The sequence below is a fragment of the Melanotaenia boesemani genome, chromosome 3, assembly GCF_017639745.1.
Source record: "Melanotaenia boesemani isolate fMelBoe1 chromosome 3, fMelBoe1.pri, whole genome shotgun sequence".
NCBI lineage: Eukaryota > Metazoa > Chordata > Actinopteri > Atheriniformes > Melanotaeniidae > Melanotaenia > Melanotaenia boesemani.
Window position 1 is genome coordinate 36,505,764 of NC_055684.1, and position 21,944 is coordinate 36,527,707.

General features: G+C 40.3%; 1 protein-coding gene across 8 annotated transcripts in view; it reads right to left on the reverse strand.

Annotated features, from left to right (window-relative positions):
• The window catches only part of magi1b (membrane associated guanylate kinase, WW and PDZ domain containing 1b), a 133,391-nt gene that overhangs the window by 54,388 nt on the left and 57,059 nt on the right, over window positions 1-21,944 (reverse strand). For all 8 annotated transcript variants that reach the window (XM_041979699.1, XM_041979701.1, XM_041979698.1 and 5 more), the window contains exon 2: window positions 18,580-18,696. In XM_041979699.1, the coding sequence (XP_041835633.1) occupies window positions 18,580-18,696 (117 nt within the window). The remainder of the gene's footprint in view (window positions 1-18,579; window positions 18,697-21,944) is intronic.

The window sequence follows — 21,944 nt, forward strand, 5'->3', positions numbered from 1 at the left end:
TTAAGGGAGTGTCTGGGCCTCTAGTGGCATGACAGACTCAGACCAAGACTGCTGACATTTGTGAAGGCAGATGATGACAAGATTTCAATTTGAGTGTGCAATGATAATATCACAAGCGAACACGACTGAGTGGTACGATTAAGTTGGATCCAGCCGTCTTAAATTACAAGGAAACGTGACAGACCAGAGACGAGGGATGAAGATGAAATCAGAATTTGTGCCGTTTTGGATCTGATAACAACGGCATCAAAACACATGAAGACTATAAAAGGAGGCACGGGTGCAGGCATGCAGTCAGCCACAATCCAACTTCTATAAATACCCATGTGTGAAAAATCTGTTTATTTCCTACACTTGCAGTCCCCCCAGAGCGGCAGAACACCCTGGGTGCACATATCCCCAGGCCTGGCCTCGCATTTTAGCTTTGACCTACATTTAATTCTCTCCACAAGGACAATGTTGAGCTTGACTTCTTGGATGACTTTGGCTTCATGGCTTGAAGCAGATGAGTCGCCCTCCTTGGCCATTAGATGGTGTTTGATGGTGCCGTTTGACATTTTTCATGACTGTGTTTTCTGCTTGAGCCTCTTAGATTTCTTCATTTCAAAGGAGGCAATAAACTACATTTAGCAGGATTTTTTCCCCCTCTTCTTTTTGCGGACTCAAACAACCTGAAAAACCTCAGAAAATGAAAGATGAAGATGTGCTTTCCCTACCAAATGAAGTGTTTAAACAAATTCGGTCCAGAAAAACAAGTTGTAGCAGCCAAAATTTGTCAAAAGCTCAAACTAAAAGAAGTGGCAGACAGAAAAATGAGCTGGTTTGACTGGAGTTCACAAATAAACTGTAAGGAAAGGCTCAAATAACATGCACAAGAAAAGTTCTGAGAACTCAGTGAAATATACAATTACAGTAATTCTGGAGATTCAGGCCAAAGGAAACCGTTGCATGTATATAAAACTGAAACTGAAGACTCAGCGGTAATCACACAGGAGAGTTTTCTAAATCACTGTGTCACTGCTGATGACATAACATAGAAATAAAATTCCAATTGGGTTAATGGCCTTACAATCTCACTGTAGGGATATATTTAGCAATACTGTGCAAGTCAGTTATCTTACAAAAGAATTGAATGGGTTCATTCCTGAATTACAATGTTAATGACATGTTAGAGGGATCCTTCAGTCTGTGGACCCTTTATGGTCTTCTATACGTCTGCACAATTGTGACCCAGATTATAATCAGATTTACAAACATGCCTATAAAAAATACTATTGTATTGTGTTTACCCATAATTCCCTGCACTGAACCCACAATATCTTTTGTGTTGTAGTCTGCTTCTTGTTTTGGGTTCACTTGAAGAGAACCGAAACCTACATTTGTTTGCTTCTTTGATCCGCGTCAGAGTTTTATTGTGCATTTAAACCTCCCAAAATGTACAAGACTTTCCGAAGCAAAAACAAACCCATAGAAGCAGAAAAACTACCACATGCTAGCTTTGAATGCAGAGGGTGTCGGTCGGATTTCACGCTCAGCCATCATGTCTGTTACGTGCCCATCAGACAGTCCAGGCGCTTCCAGAATTTTGAGTCCTGCCTTTTGTGTTCCTCAAGATGTGTTATTAAATAACAGTAAATAAAAAAATTACATTTGTACATAGCTTTAGAACTGTTCACGTCCACATTGCGATGCATCTAAAAAACTACTTTTCTGCCCACCTATATCTTGGACAGGTTGCCAGACGAGCGCAAGGCCAACACAGAGACATACAACCACTCTCACGCTCACTTCTGGGGAGAATTTAGTTACCCTATCAAGCATGGACGTGGACTGTAGGAAGAAGCCGAGGTACTTGGCCAAGATACTATCACAATGTTATTTATTAAATAATCTGGAAAGGTTAAATGAATGTGAGCCTTTTCTCTAAATTAAAGTTTCCCCAGAACAATTTCATTTATCTTTAATTATTTTTAATACAAATCCCTTGTGTTTAGGGCCACCATCTTAAAACTTTTCTTAAAACTCACTTCACATTCTGACCTTTTTCTTTCATTTAAAATGAGTCACCTATAGTCCGACATGCATGCTTCCCCACACTCAATTACAGCAAAAAAAAGAAGCCAAACCACCATAATGATTATACTGCCCCCACCATGTTTCACTGATGGAATAAGGCTCTAATGGTGGATTGTACTCTGCGTTCCCAACTCGTTTGTTGGCACAGTGACGTCTATTATGTGCATTTCTGGAGCCGTTGCTGCCCAGCAGCGTCCAAAGGCGGAGATACTGACAGGTGACGTTGCAGCCGAGTTTGGCTTTACGCTTTATCATATGCTAGCAAGCAGATGTAAACACACAGAAACAATGAAAACACAAAGACACAGAGAAAGGGACAGAGCAAGAGAAAAGTCAAGATAAGAGTCTTTTACTGGCTAGAGAGATCTCAGTACAGGTAGGATGCAAGATGGATGCTGAACTAGCCGTCAGTAGTGGGCGCATCACTGTTCTGTAGCCATTAACGTCAACATTTCACACTTAAATTTAAATGCTCTACTTAGATTTAATCTGATGATAAAATATTTTTCAGTAATCTTTTAGCGTGTGCACGTGATCTTAAAACTACAAAAGCCCTTTTTTTTAACTTTAATTTATTTATTTCTTTTTGAGAAGAGGCCTTGTTCTTGCAGACCAGCTATGTGTAACATCGTTATTCTGAGTTGCCAAGATGGTGGATTCATGAGCATTTGCATTAGCCAATGGGAGAGCTGAAGCTGCCATGTGACCCAGTGGGATCCTTGATGATTTGCAGACTGAGACAAACTCCTGCTCTTGTGCTGATAACTTTTGAATTGCCTTCATCTGTTAAGAAACTTGTTTATGTTTGAACTGGTGGAGCCCAAACTATTTAGAGTTGTTTTTTTTTTTCCAACCATGATGAGCTCCTCCAATTCTTTCTCTGATTTTTCTCATAAGACTTTCACACATGACTTGTTGATCTCCACAAACTGGTGTCATGAGGATCAAACTTTGGTAGATCCATTTTCTTTACAGAACAAGACATCTATTTAAACTCTCCAAGTTGAGTTTCAAATGAACTGATAACTCGAGTCTCACATATGCTTCCTGCTTCAATAAGTAAAATTACGTGATTTTATGAGATGAATAAATTTTAAAAAGTATTATTCTAACTGGATGGATGGATTATTCTAACTAATATATTCAACAGGGTTGGGTTCTTTAGATCAGTGGTTCTCAAGCGTTTTTTGATATGGGTCATCTTGTGGCTATCTTCTAAATGTAAGGCTTGAAAAATATCTGAAACTATAAATAAGGAGGATAAAATGGTTTTTGGTGGATTATTATTTCACAGCAGTGACAATGCACCTACATGCCCAAAACCAAAAAAATATAATGCTGAATTTGGATTTTTAATGAGGCATGAGTAATATATTGTATTGGAGAAGTGGCTCCAACAGATACCTGGAGAAACATCAGACATCTTTATCCAGAGTGCAGTTCTAGGAAGCTCCCAGGACTCTGGTAGAGGACCCGAGCTTGAGATGAACAGCCGCCCAGCTTACCTATACATACGATCCGGCAACCACCTGAAATGGGACCACCATGGGGGTCGGGTTCGGAAAGCCTGCTTTAGATCATTGTTATTCAGAAATGGAGAAATTCTGAAACTTAAACATAAATTTTCGAGCACCTTTAAGAATTCTCTCTTTATTTTTTTATCAGAATGTTATTGCAAACAGAACAAAACTGATAACTCAGCAGTTCTAATCACTACAGTGATTAACAACAGATCCTGTTTGCTGTGCCACACAAGCACTAGATCTGAAAATCTCCTCATGGATGGAAGCTGAGCTGACCAAACTAGTTAGTCAGGCTCTAAACGAAACACAAAATGCCTTGGAGGATGTAACTGAAGGCAACATTGTTTATTTCCTTAACCTACATTTAAAAAAAGTCCAATTGGAAAGTTTTATTTAAGATTTTGGTCATTTAGAAATAATTCAGCCTCAATGGAAAATATAGAAAATATTCTGCCACAATTAATGCTTCAGCTTGAGGGAGGCCTTCACAGCATGCCCGATCTACACAGATGCATAAAGAAATCACTATGACCTAGATACAAATGATTTTCAAAGTCAGAAACTTGAGAGAAAAAACATGAACAGTAAAGAGGAAAACACTGTAATCCAGAGTTTTAAGCGTTCACTGAATAAATAATCAAGAATGCAGAATTTAAAGTCTTAGAGAAAAAAAACAGCTAAAAACATTATTTGTTACATTTTCATTATAATGATTAAGTACCATGAGTGAAAAGTGGGGCATCATAAATGTGTTTGGCAATGATTCATTATCATAATTGTTCTATTAATAGAGCCAGCTATTCATATACAGCTTCTGTTCAGGCATCCAGGTCATCCAGGACAGGGGGTATATGGAAGAGTGCATATTTAGCGGCTTGCAGTTGACATGGAGACAACAGCAACACACCCAAACCTCTGACGGCGTCTTTGGCTCATTTCTGTGCTTCTACATATAAATAAAGACACAAAACTGGGAATGCAGAGCTCTGCTGTATTTGCAAGGTTAGAGAAGAAGCTGTTTTCCGCATAGCTTGATTAAAACTTTCATGAGCATGACCCAGTGGATAGTACAGGCCCTCCCTCCATCACTGCTATCTGCTTCCAGCGCTCCTTCAGTTGATCATTGTCTTTATTTAGTGTGCTGTTTGTTCCTGTCCTTCAGATATACAATGTGGAAAAGCTCTTTAAGCCCTTTTTCATCTTCTCTTTCAAGCAAAGAATATCAAGAAAGTTAATACCACAAAGTCTCCCCTCAGTCTGATCAGCTCATTTGCGTTTTCATTTTCTCTGATAGGTTTTAGATTTGAAAACTGCCTGTGAGGACAGACAACGGTTGTCAGATTAGACTGGAAAACAACTGTGGGTTTCCTCCAGCCGCCACAAAAAGCCCGACAATGTTTCGCCACCCTGATGCTGATGATGTCATGTAAACCACATGTACACCACTTCTGCACCAACGCTCTGGGCTGCTGAATCTATTTAAATGACCAGATACCAAAATCAAGATTTTCCATAAATATTTCACATAACAACTAAAGATGACCAAAAAATATGATAATACTGTATATAAGATACTGATATTAGTATCATATGGTAAGTTGTATTAATAAATCCATCAAGGCATTACATTCAACTTGTATAATGGAGCGACTCAAGATGAGGAGCAAGCTGCAGGTATCAGCTAAGTTCACCTATAACTCCACATCCCAGGATTGTTTTTGTAGACTCCACACTAAACAAAACTTCCTTGTCTATAATCATTTGGGGCACTTAAAATTCTGCATTTTCTTTCCAACAAAAGCCGGGGAAAGCAAACCAGCATTTTCCATTTTGACCTCCACATCTTTGGCTCCAACACAAAAAAATATACATATATAAAACGCAGCACCAAGTCTTTGCTAGTCCAGAGCCCATAGAACTTCTCCCGCTGGGTAAAATGGGTGGGATAATGGAGATCAACCAGACCAACTAAAATGCTGTGACTGCCATGTTTAAAAATCCAGAAACACTGTAGGGGTTAATCTGCTTAATTCAAGGCCGAGGAATAAAAAAACCTGAGCTGCAAAGTGATGAAGTTGAAGCAGCAGTGGAAGAACAGGAACGAAACGTTTTATCTCACCAGTCGCATCAGTGAACGCTGTAAGAGTGACGCTTACAACGATTATTTACAACTGAATTTCTTAATATTTCCGTGTGTTTTAACAAGGTCAGCAGGCATTTTTTTATCCTGTTCAAAACAGCATCTACGTCTGGATTGTTGCTAATTCCAGTGAGCATTTTCAAACAGCACCTGCTGAACCAAAGAGCATTCACAAGTATTGAGTGGTGTTTAAAACAGCCCTACCAGTCTAATGTTAACATCCTAGACTGGGTCTAGTGTATAAACTAGACCCAGTCTAGTCTGGTCTAGAACCTGGTCTGTTCCTACACGGTGGCCAGAAATGAGTAATACAGCGGGAGCAGGGTCAGTCAGTAATTGGAAGGGATGTGTTAACTGATGAATGAAGTGGTTGTAGCTGTAGTAGCTGTCAAAAATCAAACCATTAATGAGTAAGAACGACATTAAAACTAGTTCTAGGATCAGGCCTGAACCAGCACAGAAACCACTTTAGTAGAAAAGGGACATCTAAGTCGTGATTGCTTTACTTATACAGATGCTTTAACACTTCAAAGTGATCAGGCCATTTATGCTCTACGCACAAGACGGACATGGAGGTTTCATTCGTCTTGTGGATCATTTACATGCGGAATTTGTTTTTTGTTTTTTTAGGGATATATAGCCTGAAGGAGCAAACAGCGTATTAGCCCCAGTAACCATGGGGGCAGCATTGAGCAGTGCAACAGATGTGCGGCCCACAACAGAAACAAAGAAGAAATTGTGATGTATTTCAAGACGAAGTCAGCTGTGCTGCCATCTTTTTATGTTTCTTTCTGAATATTTGAATTATTATTAATGATCTCCTCCATTGGTGCCGCGTTTGCTGTTGCATGAAACTGATGTTGGAACTCGGAGGTGAGCTCTGGTGGATATATTGGCTAACAGCCATGCCAACGTACGTGATGCATGAAAGTATGACAGCAGTGACGTCTGAAACAGACGTACATATTTACGTACATAAAGGGGGCATAAACAGGCCTTTAACTGCATCAACAACCTGTCATTTCATCATGAGTTGGATTGGCTGGAGGCCCAGCTGGCGCTTGAAAAAGTTCAGCTGTTTTCAACTTTTCTTTGCAAGATACAGAAATAAAATTAATTCAGCAGCACAAGACACCCCTAAATTTAAAGTGAATGAAAAGGGAGACGGTTGATTCCTAAAACAAGTACGTGCTGTGTGTTAAATTTGGCTCCACCTTCATGAATAAGCCTTAAAACATTTTTTAGGGAGGAATAAAAGAACCTGATGCAGATTAAAGTAAACATTATTCTGGACACATGTTTTCATTTGTGTTGCCCACATTAACTAAAAGATAACACAGAGCACTGATCACATTGATTTGAGATTAAATGTGAAAACTGTGATGATAACGGCAGAATCGTCACAATAGACTGAAAGAGCAACTATGACTCTTTTAAAGTAGATTTATTTTCACATTATACACAAAGCATTTTTTTCTTAAGTATTCATGGCTCCATGTTGGGCAGTCAGAGCAGACAAGCCAGTGAAGGATACAATCATACTTTTATGTTTAGCTGTAGTATCTTTTTTTTTACTGGAGCGTCTGCCTAGCTCAAATAATTGGCCACTTTAAGAACAGGGTATCTAGTTTGGGGATGATCACCAGGAAGCAACATGGATTATGCGTCTGCCTTGAAAATCTGGCCAGTCTTGGACCCAAATACTAAGCAGAAGCTTTAACAGAAACCTTTCTCTAAATCTCCACAATAAACATGCTCTCAAGTCAAGCTCGCCAAGTAGTCCACATTTTCCATGGAGATACTGAGGCATGTCCTCGTGGATGATTTTCAAGACACACAAAACTGCATTTGCATACAGAAACAAGGGAAAGGATAACAGACTGCCATCATATTCCAAAAACCAAAACAGATCCATCCACCATCTTGGCCAGAGCAAGCCTGCCAGTCCTTTTTTGGTGAAAGACATGCACACACACAGAAAAAAATGCAGGAGGGGTGATGAGCTGACTGGGGTTTGTCAGCTCGGCAGGGGGATGGAGCCATCTGTCCCAGTAAAGGGTTAATCCATCCAAAAGTACAGGTCACAGATTCCATCATTTTTCCCGTGCTCAAATTTCTGGTTATATTCTACAAACTTTTATTTATTTTTGTTTTTATTTTTCTTACAGTTTTTGAGAATAAAAATGGTAACAACTCTGAGCAGCTCTTCCATCTCACCTGATCCTGCAAAACCCAAATCTCCTCTTGTTGTGGTGACTTAAAATCCAAAGCTAAAGGGGGCAGTTGTTGTCATGGCTGTTCATTGATTGGTATGGACGCCTTTCTTTGGGTGTTTTGTTTCAGAGGGAGGTTGTTTTAACTGCTCTGGCTGGCTGAAAGAGGCTTTTCACGGAGAGAACAACATGCACATACATCTACAAACCACATCACAATGAGATCAAAACAGGCCTTTTTTCGGACCTGTGACAGGATCTATGTTTTTTCTTGTGTAAGAAATTCTTCACCTCTAAATCAGTCTCTTACTGAAAGATGTAGCTCAGACAGAAGCTCTGAGGAACAGGGTAATGGGAGAGCAATTGGAATAAAAACAAACAGTAACAACAACACACAAAAAACCTTAAGGGCCAAGAGTGCAGTGTAAGGCTAAATCAGCCAGAAACCTGCCTGAAAATGCCCCCCTGCACACACTCATAGCCAGCCTTTGTCTGTTTATTCCACTCAAAAGGAAAAAGCACCATCGGCTAACTGCTACCTACAGCTACATGGAAATGGAAAAGAAAAGCTAAAATGATCCATTTAGAGGGGCGGGAAGGGAGTGGGGATGGAAGGATAGACTGGGAGGGGTTGGAAGAGAGAGAAAGAGAGAGGGGGGGGGGGGGGTCATCCAGACATGAGAAAGACTGAAAAAAGGATAAACAAAAAGAGAGAGAAAAGGGTGAGAAAGAAGGGGGGGTGAAGGAGAAGCACAAGCTAACATTAGCATCCCAGAAGCTCCAGACAGACAGACAGGCAGCAGTTTGCTGCTGGAGGTAATGGCTTCCAATATGTATCTGTTCACACATGTCAACAGATCACACAGTCTAGATGCAGCCATCAGACATTTGGTGCTTCTACAAGAAACACGCAGATTGTGCGTACATGCACAGGAAGTCACACACAGACATCTAACGGGGATACAGACAAACACACATTCACAATCGAACCTGAGACAGACAGACACAGACGTGCACAGCTTCCATTTGACCACAACACATCAGCCTCCATTACTGCCAGCGATGTGCCTCCGTCTCCCTCGTTCTGCTCCTGATACCTTCCGCCTGATGCACAGCCATCCCGCTGCCTGCCTCTCCATCCCCCTCCATCCCAACCCTCAGCCATTAAATCACAGCAACCCTCAGTGCCCCTCTGCAAATCAAACACAAAACAAAATACCTCAATCAGATAGCATGTGAGGGGTTTTTGCTCCCTCCCCTCCTGTCCACAGAACACCACCACGTCGACAGGGAGAAAAAAAAATCCAGTCAGGTGTAGAGGAGAGGAAGAAAAAAAAAGGTGCAGATTTATAGATCCTTTTTGTCCGCCTTCCCCTTTCCTCCTCCTGTGTGTCTGTCCTCTGTCCAGCTTTGGCTTGATGATGCTAAGCTAACTGAAGCTAAGCTAAGCAGCATCCACACATTGACTTTATAATGTGCTCCGTCTCATACCCACACACACCAATGCTAGGCTTCTGTCTCTCTCACTGACTGAGCCCCGCTGTTTCCCGTCTCGCAGGCACCCACATGCACCCGCCCACCTCCCCCTAACCCTTCTCCCAGCTCTCCCCCTTCTCTTAGTCGTTCACCCCTATTCTCTCTTATTCTCAGATCCTAACAGCACCTCTGTTTCAATTCTCTTCCATGAACATTGATGCTCTTGCACACACAAACTCATACACATGTTCAGGCTGCTAAACAAGTCATCCTTGACCAACATGTGAAGAGGACAGGCATCAGAGGAGGAAACTTTACTTCCTCACTAAGGCTTTGAGAAAAGATGGGGAGCTGGGTTTGGAAGACCAGGCTGGAGGGCGAGTAAAGAGCTGCATAAATTTACATGTCAAATAACAAAATGAGCTCGAAAGTTAAGCAAAATTCCTGTCACCAATTTTTACAGGTGTCACAACTCCTGCAGATTAAGAGTCAACGATGCAAAGTGATCAGGTCAACTCTGCAGTCATCCCAAAAGAATAAGATCTGCCAGATAAGAATCCATCCATCTAAAATATGGACAACAAAGAGAAAGATGCAGCTCATTAGTTATGCTGTATGGTCAGAGGAGGGGGTGGGAAATGCAGAGTGAAGATGTAACAGGGTCAAAGGCCGTGTGAGATAATCAAAGATCATAGTGTGCATACAACATTAGCCCCATTGTGTGTGTTTGCATGTGTTTTCTTAATGTTTTAGTTTACTTTGCATAATATAACAAAGCAGAAAGTTGCAGCTCAAAAAAGTTCAGCCTACTTGATGGAAATGGTGAAACAATGTCAGTACGCAAACACACAAGAATGAAGTGGAAGAAATTTGATTTAATTTCTCATTTTTCAAGCCACGATGTAAAGAAGGGAAAGCTAATTTACTTTCATGGTGCAATTCAGGCTCTTCAAAGTGATCGATAAAAAACAAATTCATTAAAGTTTAATGTAATAAAAAGTAATTTTAGTAGTTAATGTTATAAAAAGTTTTTTTAGGAGAACTGATACAGTAAAGGAAAAGTTATAAATCCAAAGATCTGTGTACAGTTTAAACATACAGTCCAGTTCAGGGCATGTCCTAACATCTTCTTGCCAGCATTCAAGCAGGCCAATAATTTTTAATTAATTTTATTCTAGCAGAGAAGTTAACTTTAAAAATTTAATTGTAATTTAGGATAATTTTAATCAAATAAAATCTCAATGAGTAATGATGAGCTGAATATCAAAAACATTACTAAAAAGAACTAAAAAGGGAACAGCAGCAGCTTAAAAGGATCTTTTTTGTTCCTGTGGAAGACATTTGTAATAAACAAAATAAAAACAAAAAAAGCATCACAGAAGGTGAAAGATCGTTAGATTTGGGCAGAGCCCAGCTAACTGCTTGCATTTTACAGCTTTTTGTAATAATATTGCAAATAATGAAGTAAAAGTATTATCAGCCAAGATGATAGTGGTCTTTTAACTGAGATGAATTCAAACATAAAATTTGACATGCAAAAATTAATAATAAAGCTGCAATACACAGTTTCTTGCTAATTTTCCAGTAGAGATAGTTTTAAAAACTCCTAAGTCTAACACAAAAAAGTTGGACCACATCAGGTGACGTTAAACTCCAGGTACATAAACTGTGCTCGGCAATATTGTGAATCCACTCAGAAGTGGTTGAACAAGAATAATCTGACTTACAGAGCCTCGACAAAAAACAACAACCCTTATGAGACACATCCAGTTCTGAATCAACAAGGTCAAAATACCCTGGTTCACTTCTAAATCTTTTCAGTATTTTTCATCTGTCAGCTGACCATCTTCTCTTGCTAAGCACAGCCATTCTGATGTGACGGCGTTTGTTTGGTTCAGGTACATTGTGATTGCATCTGTGGGTGCAATCTGTAACCTAATGAACTGGCACTAGAATGGTAGCTCTGTTTACACTCTAGATAGACAGAAACATGTTCATTAAACATTGCAGCAGAGTCTGGGAGTCCACAACTTATGCATGTATATATGTAGATATTAGCTTAAATGACAAGCTAAATTCAGTATTGATTTTTGACCCCCCTTTTTTTTTTTGCATTTTTTCAATTCCCTCACTTACTCTTTTTTCGCTCTACCCTTCCCCCGTATTTCCCCCCCACACCCCCAATATCCCACATCCAAACTCCACCCCACCCCCATCACGATCCCCGCGGCTTCAGCCCCCACCTCCCTCCAAGCCGTCCTCTTAGCCTATATACGGGTCATCCAATCATCTGCGCTGCTAGCCCCGCAATTCATGACACACGCACATGAATACAGGCTTCTGAAAAACCTTGCTCATACACGACGTGATCACCGAGCCATTAGTATACAATACTGCTACTTGCCTCGATGCAGGAGAGCCCAGAGCCCCCTTTTCAAGGCTTGGTGACACTGAACGATGAGCTTTTAAACCAGGCACAAACCAGACAGAGAAATCCTTCCCACTTCTTCCTGCTACTGCTCCGATCGCTGACAACTGGCAGGAAAAATGAGAGAGGAAGACAAAGACTGAAACTAAGGGAGAGAGGGAGCAGCAGAGGCAGCGGTATCATGAATTTGGGGGGGTCAGGAAGGAGAGGAGGATAGAGGGAGTGGAGGGGTGGTGGGGATAATGAAAGAATGGGAATGCTGAATGTGCGGATGGGGTGACCACAAGGAAAGCACACAAATGCCTCGGTATGTGGGGGAGGGTGGGAGAGTTGAATTTCAAATTTGATCAGAGTTAAAGAACAGCTGACTTTCTGGGAATGGGAAGGGGGGAAACAACTTAGGCTTTTCATTGATCTTGTAAAAAAAAAAAGAAAAAAAAAAAAGAGAAAACCACCTGAGGATGGTCAGCTCTACTGCACTTGACTGAATGTTGACTGTTGGTTTACTCTGTGTCAGTCATTATTGTTGGATCTCTAAATTTTAGGAAGTGATCACCATCTTCTTATCTACAAAGAAAGCACTCCAGTAGTAAACAAATAAAATATAAAAGGAGAAAGACGTGCCAGTCCAATGAAGAAAAACTTGAGACAAGTTGTCAAGCCATAAACTGGGAAAGATGGTTGTTAGTTTGGATTTATATGGAGCTCCCAGCAAAGAGTGTTCCTGCTACTCTGCTAAACACACCTTGTGTTTTCCTATACTGTACATAGTATTAGTTTCTATCAAGCCAAGTGCAGAGCCAGTCCACAAATCTCTTGACTTGCATGACCAGTTTACAGACGGATGTGTACGGGAGATACAAATCTTTATACCTGCAAAGTAGGCTAAAATACACTGCTCAAAAAATAAAGGGAACACTAAAATAACACATCCTAGATCTGAATGAATGAAATATTCTTATAAAACACTGTTCTTTACAAAGTTGAATGTGCTGACAACAAAATCACACAAAAATTATCAATGGAAATCAAATTTATTAACCCATGGAGGTCTGGATTTGTAGTCACACTCAAAATTAAAGTGAAAAAACACTACAGGCTAATCCAGCTTTGATGTAATGTCCTTAAAACAAGTCAGAATGAGGCTCAGTAGTGTGTGTGGCCTCCACGTGCCTGTATGACCTTCCTACAACTCCTGGGCATGCTCCTGATGAGGTGGCAGATGGTCTCCTGAGGGATCTCCTCCCAGACCTGGACTAAAGCATTCGCTAATGGTGTGTTGGTGGATGGAGAAAGACATGATGTCCCAGATATGCTCAATTGGATTCAGTTCTGGGGAACGTAGCATCAATGCCTTCATCTTGCAGGAACTGATGACACACTCCAGCCCCATGAGGTCTAGCATTGTCTTGCATTAGGAGGAACCCAGGGTCAACTGCACCAGTATATGGTTTCACAAGGGGTCTGAGGATCTCATCTTGGTACCTAATGGCAGTCAAGCTACCTCTGGTGAGTACATGGAGGGCTGTACGGCCCCCCAGAGAAATGCCACCCCACACCATTACTGACCCACTGCCAAACCGGTCATGCTGGAGGATGTTGCAGGCAGCAGAACGTTCTCCACGGCGTCTCCAGACTCTGTTATGTCTGTCACATGTGCTCAGTGTGATCCTGCTTTCATCTGTGAAGAGCACAGGGTGCCAGTGGCCAGTTAGCCAATCTTAGTTTTCTCTGGCAAATGGTGTTGGGCTGTAAGACCAACCCCTCACCTGTGGACGTCGGGCCCTCATACCACCCTCATGGAGTCTGTTTCTGACCGTTTGAGCAGACACATGCACATTTGTGGCCTGCTGGAGGTCATGTTGCAGGGCTCTGGCAGTGCTCCTCCTGTTCCTCCTTGCACAAAGGCGGAGGTAGCGGTCCTGCTGCTGGGTTGTTGCCCTCCTACGGCCTCCTCCATGTCTCCTGATTTACTGGCCTGTCTCCTGGTAGCGCCTCCATGCTCTGGACACTACGCTGACAGACACAGCAAACCTTCTTGCCACAGCTCGCATTGATGTGTCATCCTGGATGAGCTGAACTACCTGAGCCACTTGTGTGGGTTGTAGACTCCGTCTCATGCTACCACTAGAGTGAAAGCACCACCAGCATTCAAAAGTGACCAAAACATCAGCCAGAAAGCAGGAACTGAGAAGTGGTCTGTGGTCACCACCTGCAGAACCCCTCCTTTATTGGGGTGTCTAATAGCCTATAATTTCCACCTGTTGTCTGTTCCATTTACACAACAGCATGTGAAATTGATTGTCAATCAGTGTTGCTTCCTAAGTGGAAAGTTTGATTTCACAGAAGTGTGATTGACTTGGAGTTACAGTGTGTTGTTTAAGTGTTCCCTTTATCTTTTTTGAGCAGTGTAGTATGTTTAGTCAAATGTTGTAAGGCACCTGTTGTCAGACTAGCTCCACTAGGCTACATAATCTGATGTGAATTGAATTTATTAAAATAATTTAAAGAAACATATGGTGATTGATAGAGATCAATCAACTCTCATATCAGCATCCATATTAAGCTACATGTGAGAAAGCTGATACCAGAAGCTGTGATAAATCTCAGTAATTATGTATCAGTGTTTTGATTGTCAATGGACAAACAGCAGAGCAAGTATTTTTTAATTTTATACAAACAGTTTCATGAAAAATAAAAATGTCATTAACTTATTTCACATTGATTTGGAAGTAATCAATCTTTCATGCTTCCTCTTTAATTCAGGAAAGTGTAGTAAGTCATCACTTTTTTTTTCCAATTCGATCATTTGAAGCTTTTCTGCAATTTGTTATCTGTTATCTGTCCGGCTTTTTAAATTTAAAATTTGGCTCACTTTATGCCGTGACTGCTAAGCCGCTGAAATAGTGCCCGCTCATTACCAAAAAACCTAAACTGTATCCTCCTGATATATATCCTTTGCTGTAGTCTCATGTAGTCCAGTGGGTTCAAATGCTTTTAATTACTAACAGTCCAACGTTTCCAACGGTTGGTCCGTGCAGTCTGCTTTGATCCAAGCATGGCACAACCCTTATGCTAACAAAGGCAGACATAGCCTGAGGACTGACATTTTAAATACCTTAAACCTGCATTTTATTTCATGGCGAATCCACCACATCCACCTTCATCCACATTAAAACACACCTGGAGAGGTTAGTCACCGTAATATGAAGCTAATGTTAGCATCTACATTAGCAACAAGCTTAGAACCACAGTGGTGTAAACGTTAGCTTGTTACTACTTTTAACAAAAATAATATTAACTTATCAGACTGGCTCCACTCCACAGTTCAGAAGAAGAACGAGACGTTTACTGAACAGTTTCCATTTACTGGTTCTGTTTATTTAAAAAAAAAAATCTAGCTGTTTCTGATTTGGGAACGTATGGAAAATTTATTGGACCTGCAAATATTGGATTTAAATTAATTAAAATAATAAATAGTTTTTTGTTTTTCAATTTTAAAAAGTTTAAAATTTGTGTTTTCTGTACTCATCTCAGTTATTTCAAGCCCCTTAAAAAAAAAAAAGTTGTTATATTTACATCCACATGGCCCAATGTCCATCTGTCCATTTATGCAAATTACAGTGGCGTTTAGAGGGTAAGAAAGTCTTGACAGCGATGTATGCTTCAGGCTGCTACAGAGTTGTAAATGGAAAACCAACATGCAAAGGGAGTGTGTAGTTTTCACAAAATGCTCCTATCAACTAGTTGTTTGTACAGAGTTTACACCGTCTGTGGCGTGACAGGCCGGTCAAACTAAGTTTCATTTTCTGGTTATGAGATGCTGGGCTGATGCCAAGATGACATGCATGAGCAGCAGAAGACAAGGATCAGCTTACTAAACTGTGCTCTATCCACGCTGTGCAGCTTATGGTTCGACTTTCCAGTGAAAACAACTGTCTATTGACAATGGAAAATAAAGGAGGTGACGTCCGTATTTCTTCTATTGAGTTTCCTACCGGCTGTTAGAGCCAAAATACCACAAATTTAAGTGAAGAAACAGCAGCGTTGTTGCTTCCCGATGTGTCTATCGGGGTATGAATGTGTGATAGGAGAAAGCACATAGCATTAACAATATAAGTGCTTTGTGAATGTGTAAAAGCCCTTTGAGAGGTCAACATGCAACTGGAAAAGAACCATATAAGTATGGTCCATTTACTGAACAAAGAACAGTTTAGATTTTAAAGGTTTAAAAATTCATAAAGTCTGTCTTACCTTTGCTGTTGTGTGGTCAAAACATTTATTCCAGGTGCTAAACTTACTCCTTTCTCTCTGTGTCAGTAAAAACACTCAGGAAGTTGTAGATTATTTACATTAACGAGGAAAGTATTTAGGCTTGAGTGTAGCCTCCTTCTATAATATACTACCTTTGGGTTCACTTCCTTTCTAGCCTCATTGATGTTTCTAAGGTGAGTTTGGGTGCTGGCCCTCGTTTCTCCTGACTCTGATCAGTCGATAGAGGTGTCAACCATTTGTTGTTTATGAATCAGTGTGTTAAAAAAAAAGAAAAACAATGAATTCCACAGATTAATCTCTTTGCATTAATGCGTTAACTTTGACAGTCCTAATTAAAACCTAAAGATCTACATGTGATTTTTACACATTTATAGTTCTGGGAAATTAATACATAATAATCATCATGATCATTTTAAAATTGTAATTATTTCTTTGACAATAATGGTACCAAGGAAATCTGTAATCGTGACGTCCCTACCACTGATAGACAGACTGACATCAATGCACAACAAGAAAAGTCCCAAAAGGTTGGTTATGTTCAGTTCCCAACTTTGCCATATTTAAGCACAACTCACTTCTCCATCTGTTTCTCCACCTGCTTTAATAAAACCTGAACATGCACACAGAAAGTGCCTTGAACCATCTTTGGACATACGGCTCCAGCTGAAAGCTTGTCAACATGAAAAAACACCCTTATGCTTTTCAGATGCCATCATGCACACAAAGACTAAATAAAGCTGCAACAAAGGATTGTCTTGCTCAGAGATTCACTTCCACCATAAGTGCATGACAACAAGAACTTTACAACCCAATAAAACAAGTGGCCCAGAGAACACCGTCATGCTTTGTTTACTTCAAGCAACAGCAGGATTTTTACTGCTGTGCCAGAGACCACTTAGTAATTAAAATGGGCATTATGGACAGACCCCCACCAGTGTCTGGTTGACATATGGCAGTGGACGTAATGCAGATAAAGTCCCTTAAACAGGCCTCCTGAATACAGATAGTAATTTATGTGAGAGGGCCAGAAATAAACTAATTTAGTTTGTGGGAAAATAAGCAGTTCCTTTTTGGGTTGATATCAGCATCTAAACAAAGAAAATAAAAAGTTTAGTTCAGATGCATAAATAATGTGTTATTTTTTTTGTATGTGGAGTATAAATGTGGAATGTACAGTTATTGGTGAATGCCGTGAGTGCAATGCATCTCTGAAAATATCAACATGATGATTAAAAGCAGCGACGACCATCGAACATTCAGCACATTCATCCTGGAATCCTGTTTTTTTTTTTCTATCTAGTGTTTCTTTCCCTGTCCTTCTTCTCAGCCAGGGCATGCTATGGCTGGAGCCAGTGGGGAATTCCAATTCCAGTACCATGATGATGACAAATAAGATTTCTGCCAGTCCAAGTATAAGATTTTAGTGTTGCATGTAAATCACACTTGTGACAAAACAGGCATCGTGCATAACTGTTCATCAATCTGTCTTTAAGGTATTTTGTCTGTCCTGTCAGAGGGAGTCCAGGTTTATCACTGAACAACTCTTCCTGTGTGAAAGCAACATTCCCACATCCTGAGCACTAATGCTGTCTTGACGGCTTGTATTTCAGAGCAGGAGAAGAATAAAACTTCAAACAACCATTTCAGCTTGAGAGAAGCAGCCGGTACGAGAGAGATATGCAGTATCAGAAAACAGACGTGCCTTTACATCTTTGTGATATCGTTAGTGTGGCAGAAAAAAAGAAAAAGAAACATCACCCTCTATTCCTGGATTACTCACCCAGCTCTGGCAGGGGAGTTGCTGGTTAGAGGAAGAGGATAGGGAGCTAAATCCAGTGGACACGAGCTGATCTCTCTCACTTAAGAGTCACAAGACTTCTACTCCAACTGATTAAACAATATTAGCATAGCAAGCAGTGTGCTGACTAAATGGGTGGAGGGTGCAGCATGGTTGACTCTAAATCAACTCACTGCTTCTGGGTTTAGAAGACAAGTGTAAAAGTTTGCTTTTGAGAAGAAGGATGTGCCATGTGATGAAAAAAGATAAAGCCCGGAGATGAGCTTTGTCACAGAGAGAATGTGCATTAATCTGCCTTGGTAACCGCATGGACAAGCTATTCTCAGATTAAACTGAAACAATCAGCCTTAATTAGATGCAGCGTCAAGTGTCTGTGAGGCAAGTACACTTAATCATTACACAGATCCTAAACTAATCATGCCCACAACTGACTCACACTGACCCAAGCAAAAGTTTTTTGGCTTTGATTTAGGTGCATACAGAATTAATGATAGTCTTCAGAGCTACAGCAGTGTATAAAAGTAAAGCGCAAATACCACCACATCAACAGGATTTAAAGCTCATAAATGCCAGGATATGGAGAGAGAAGGTGGAGATGCATGATAAGGTGAAGATGATGGAAGCAGCTTGTACAAAAGTAACAGACTCACAAGGCACTGCGTGGCGGTACAGGTTGTCACGTATGGTCTGCTGCAGTTCGTGGTCAGGCGACGACTTCTGGAAGCGCAGGCTCAGGTAATGCTTCAGGTCCTTAGTCAGCTTGGTTCCTGCCATGAACAACAAAAAAAAGATGTAAGTGCATCTAAACAACTAATGTAAAAACAAAGCAAGCAGAAATGCAAACATCACTTGATCCACAGTTATGTGTCAAACAACCACATGGCTTAGCTCCAAAGAAAACAAGCTCACGCTGAGTTAAGAGTGAAACTAGCTGCTAAGTGCAGAGCTGTGAACTGTGCACTTGCCATCGTTTCTCGGAGGGGTAGGTGGCACCAGGCTTTCTCCTCTATCGGCCCGGGCAACCCAAAACTGAGATTGCTAGCAGTGTGGCTAACAGCACGAAGCAGCCCTCCCACAGCTACGCCATCTGGACCTCAGACACACATTAGGCTACTGAAGGGCAGCGTGGCTGGAGAGTGTCCAGTGTGTGCAAGTGCAGCTATTACGATGAGCGTCCACATTGCTGGCAGCGGTAAGCATGTGCAAACACAGCACAAACAATGTGAGAACACACCAGACAAAATGAGGGTGGATACAGTCACACAAATAGAATAAAGGAGATTACTGACCTAATGAATATGACAATGTCTTAATCTGAATTCATAACAACACCGTTTCCAGCAGCAAAAAGCAACTTATCACATTCTACTGTACATTAGTGTGTGTGTGTGTGCAATTATTCAGTATACAAATGATTTATCTCCCATCTTTGCATGGCTGCTGAGAACATTTTTGGTTGTCTTGGGCAAACAACCAGTCATAAAAGGCCCAGGATCCAGTTTCCATGGAAACTGTGTATATGTATGTGTGTAAGTGTGCCTGTGTGTGTGTGTGTGTGTGTGTATAATAAGATGATTTAGATTGTTAGCACAGTACAGAAGAGCATTATGCACTGGCTGGTAGAATGATTGTAGATTCATCTAACAAAAATACAATTAAAACCCAACATGGCGCATCCCACATACGACTAGTTTTAATTTGAACATGGCTCAAGATTTTATCAAATATTCATAATACTTGGAAAAGAGGACAGAAAATTTTTAATTATGGTCACGCTGCTTCTTATCAAAGTCTAGTTCAAAAGCAGTAAAAGCTTCAAGAATGTCCATATAGAAGACTGAATCTAAGCCCAAATCTGAGGCAAAAATTAACTATTACAATAAGCAAACAGGAGCATCTGAAAACTCTGACCTTATGATTAGCAGCCAAATTCTTAGGTTCAGTCTTTAAAGGGAAAAATGAATGACATGTTTTTTCTAAGTCAATCTCTTAATAATTACATTAGATCATAACCTCTGTCATATAAGATATACTTTATGGTTTTAATTCGTGAAAAAAAGATTTCTCAAAACTCTACTTCAGGGTTCCTGAATCTCTATTGCAAGTCAGCTGGATTCCAGCAACACCAATAAAATAACAAACGGAAGAAAATTCATGTTGCCAAGCTGTAAGTGATCTTTAATCTAAGATCGTGCCTTAAACAGTTAAACAGCTGCCTTGAGTAGAACTTAACTTATGAGTCAGTAGTTATTATAAACAGGATTATTAATATGTGACATGTCTGCTTAGTAAATGTTCTGTGGAGAGAGGTTGAGTCTTGGCCTCACAGTCTAAGCTCTCATTGGGAGAAAAGGCAGCGCTTGGCACCATCCCATCCAGACATATCACTTGGTTGTAATCCTCACAACAGGTCACAAGCCAACACTCAGGCCGACAGAGAGCCTAGTACACTCCCCGATGTGTTCCTGTACACAAGTATTAGAAAGCACCGAGCGTTTCTTGTCCACAAATCTCTAAGTGGTTGTGACATTTGGAACTAAAAGAAAGAGAAAGATTTATGTTTCCATTTAAAATACAAAAAATGTAATTTAACATCATTCCCACAACGTCTGATTCTCTTGTGTTATTATTACTTGAAATGTCGACGGGGTGGTCTTATACTCATCCATTCTTAAATTAGGTTTGTTTATGCGGCTTGTTGGACTGGAAGTAACTGAACCTCAAGGAAGAATTGCATCAGTATTATTCCAGGAGATGTGGTCCTGCTCTCACTACATCTTTGTGAACCCTTATCTTTATAAAACAACATAACGGTACCTACACAAACCAGTTACAAGTAAAGATTCTCGCCCTTGGTAAATGTAGCCATATGTGGATTAATTTAACAATTTTGACTTTGTGTCATTCATAACAACTCACTTCTGTTCTAGCTGTCAGATTCAGTTTTCCTTCTCTCACCTTCTTTATATGCATGTTAGTTACGAAAATACAAACACAAAGATTAACAGGACACTTGACTTTTTACAACCAAGTCTTCAAGCTTAACATGTTTCCAGGAAAAGGTCAAATAGCATTTACTGTAGCTACAGAAAGTGCTACAAGTTTTTTTTAATTCTCAGTATGATAAACAGCTTTAAACCTTGTCAGCATGTCTGTAAGTTGTTTCTATGTGTTACAAGACGAGAGTAAAATTTGCCGTATGGTTGGGAATTTCTGCACAGCAGCACTGATTCGTTCAGTCAGTTCTGCGCCATGAGACATTTTATCACTGCAAAACTTACAAACACACATTTTTGAGTTTTTAGTAGATTAATAACTCCTGGAGCAGGGTTTTAAATCAGTAAATGAGTCAATAAATGAGTTGTTTCTTAAATATCAATATGCTGGGTGCTCTCCCAGCTATCTACAGCTATCTTGTATGCTAGAATACGATCATAGCTCACTCCATTCATAAGCCTTTAAGGCAGCTTGTCAGCTTCCTCAAACCAATGCCAAGAATGTGTTAACACCATAAGCCAATTAATCACAACTATGCTGCTGTCCTCTGATTGGCTACTGTCAATCTCAGGATAAAGCATACTGGCTGTTTTGCCTAAAAAACAGGACTTTGATTTAAAAACTTGCATGATTGTCGATTTGACCAAACCTGAGAAGTTAAAGCGCATCCTCTTCCCAAGCTGAGAACTGTTCTGCCTCAATAAAATCTTTATGAGACCATATCTGTAGCTGGCGTCCTTATAAATCCCAGATGGATTATCCTGACTTTTCATGTTTAATTATCATCTATGTTGCTTCTTATTTGACACTGATGCAATTTAAATATAAAAGTTAATTTTTTCAAGTGTCAGACCAGGTTTGCAGTCAAATGTGAGTTAAATTAACCTCACATGGAACAAATTCAAGGCAGGAAGAAGGGTGAGGTCAGGAGAACATTTGGCCCTGTAACCACCCACCCAAATCGCCCAGAAAACAGATAATTAGAAGAGACATATCCTTCAAACACAACCCACCTGTT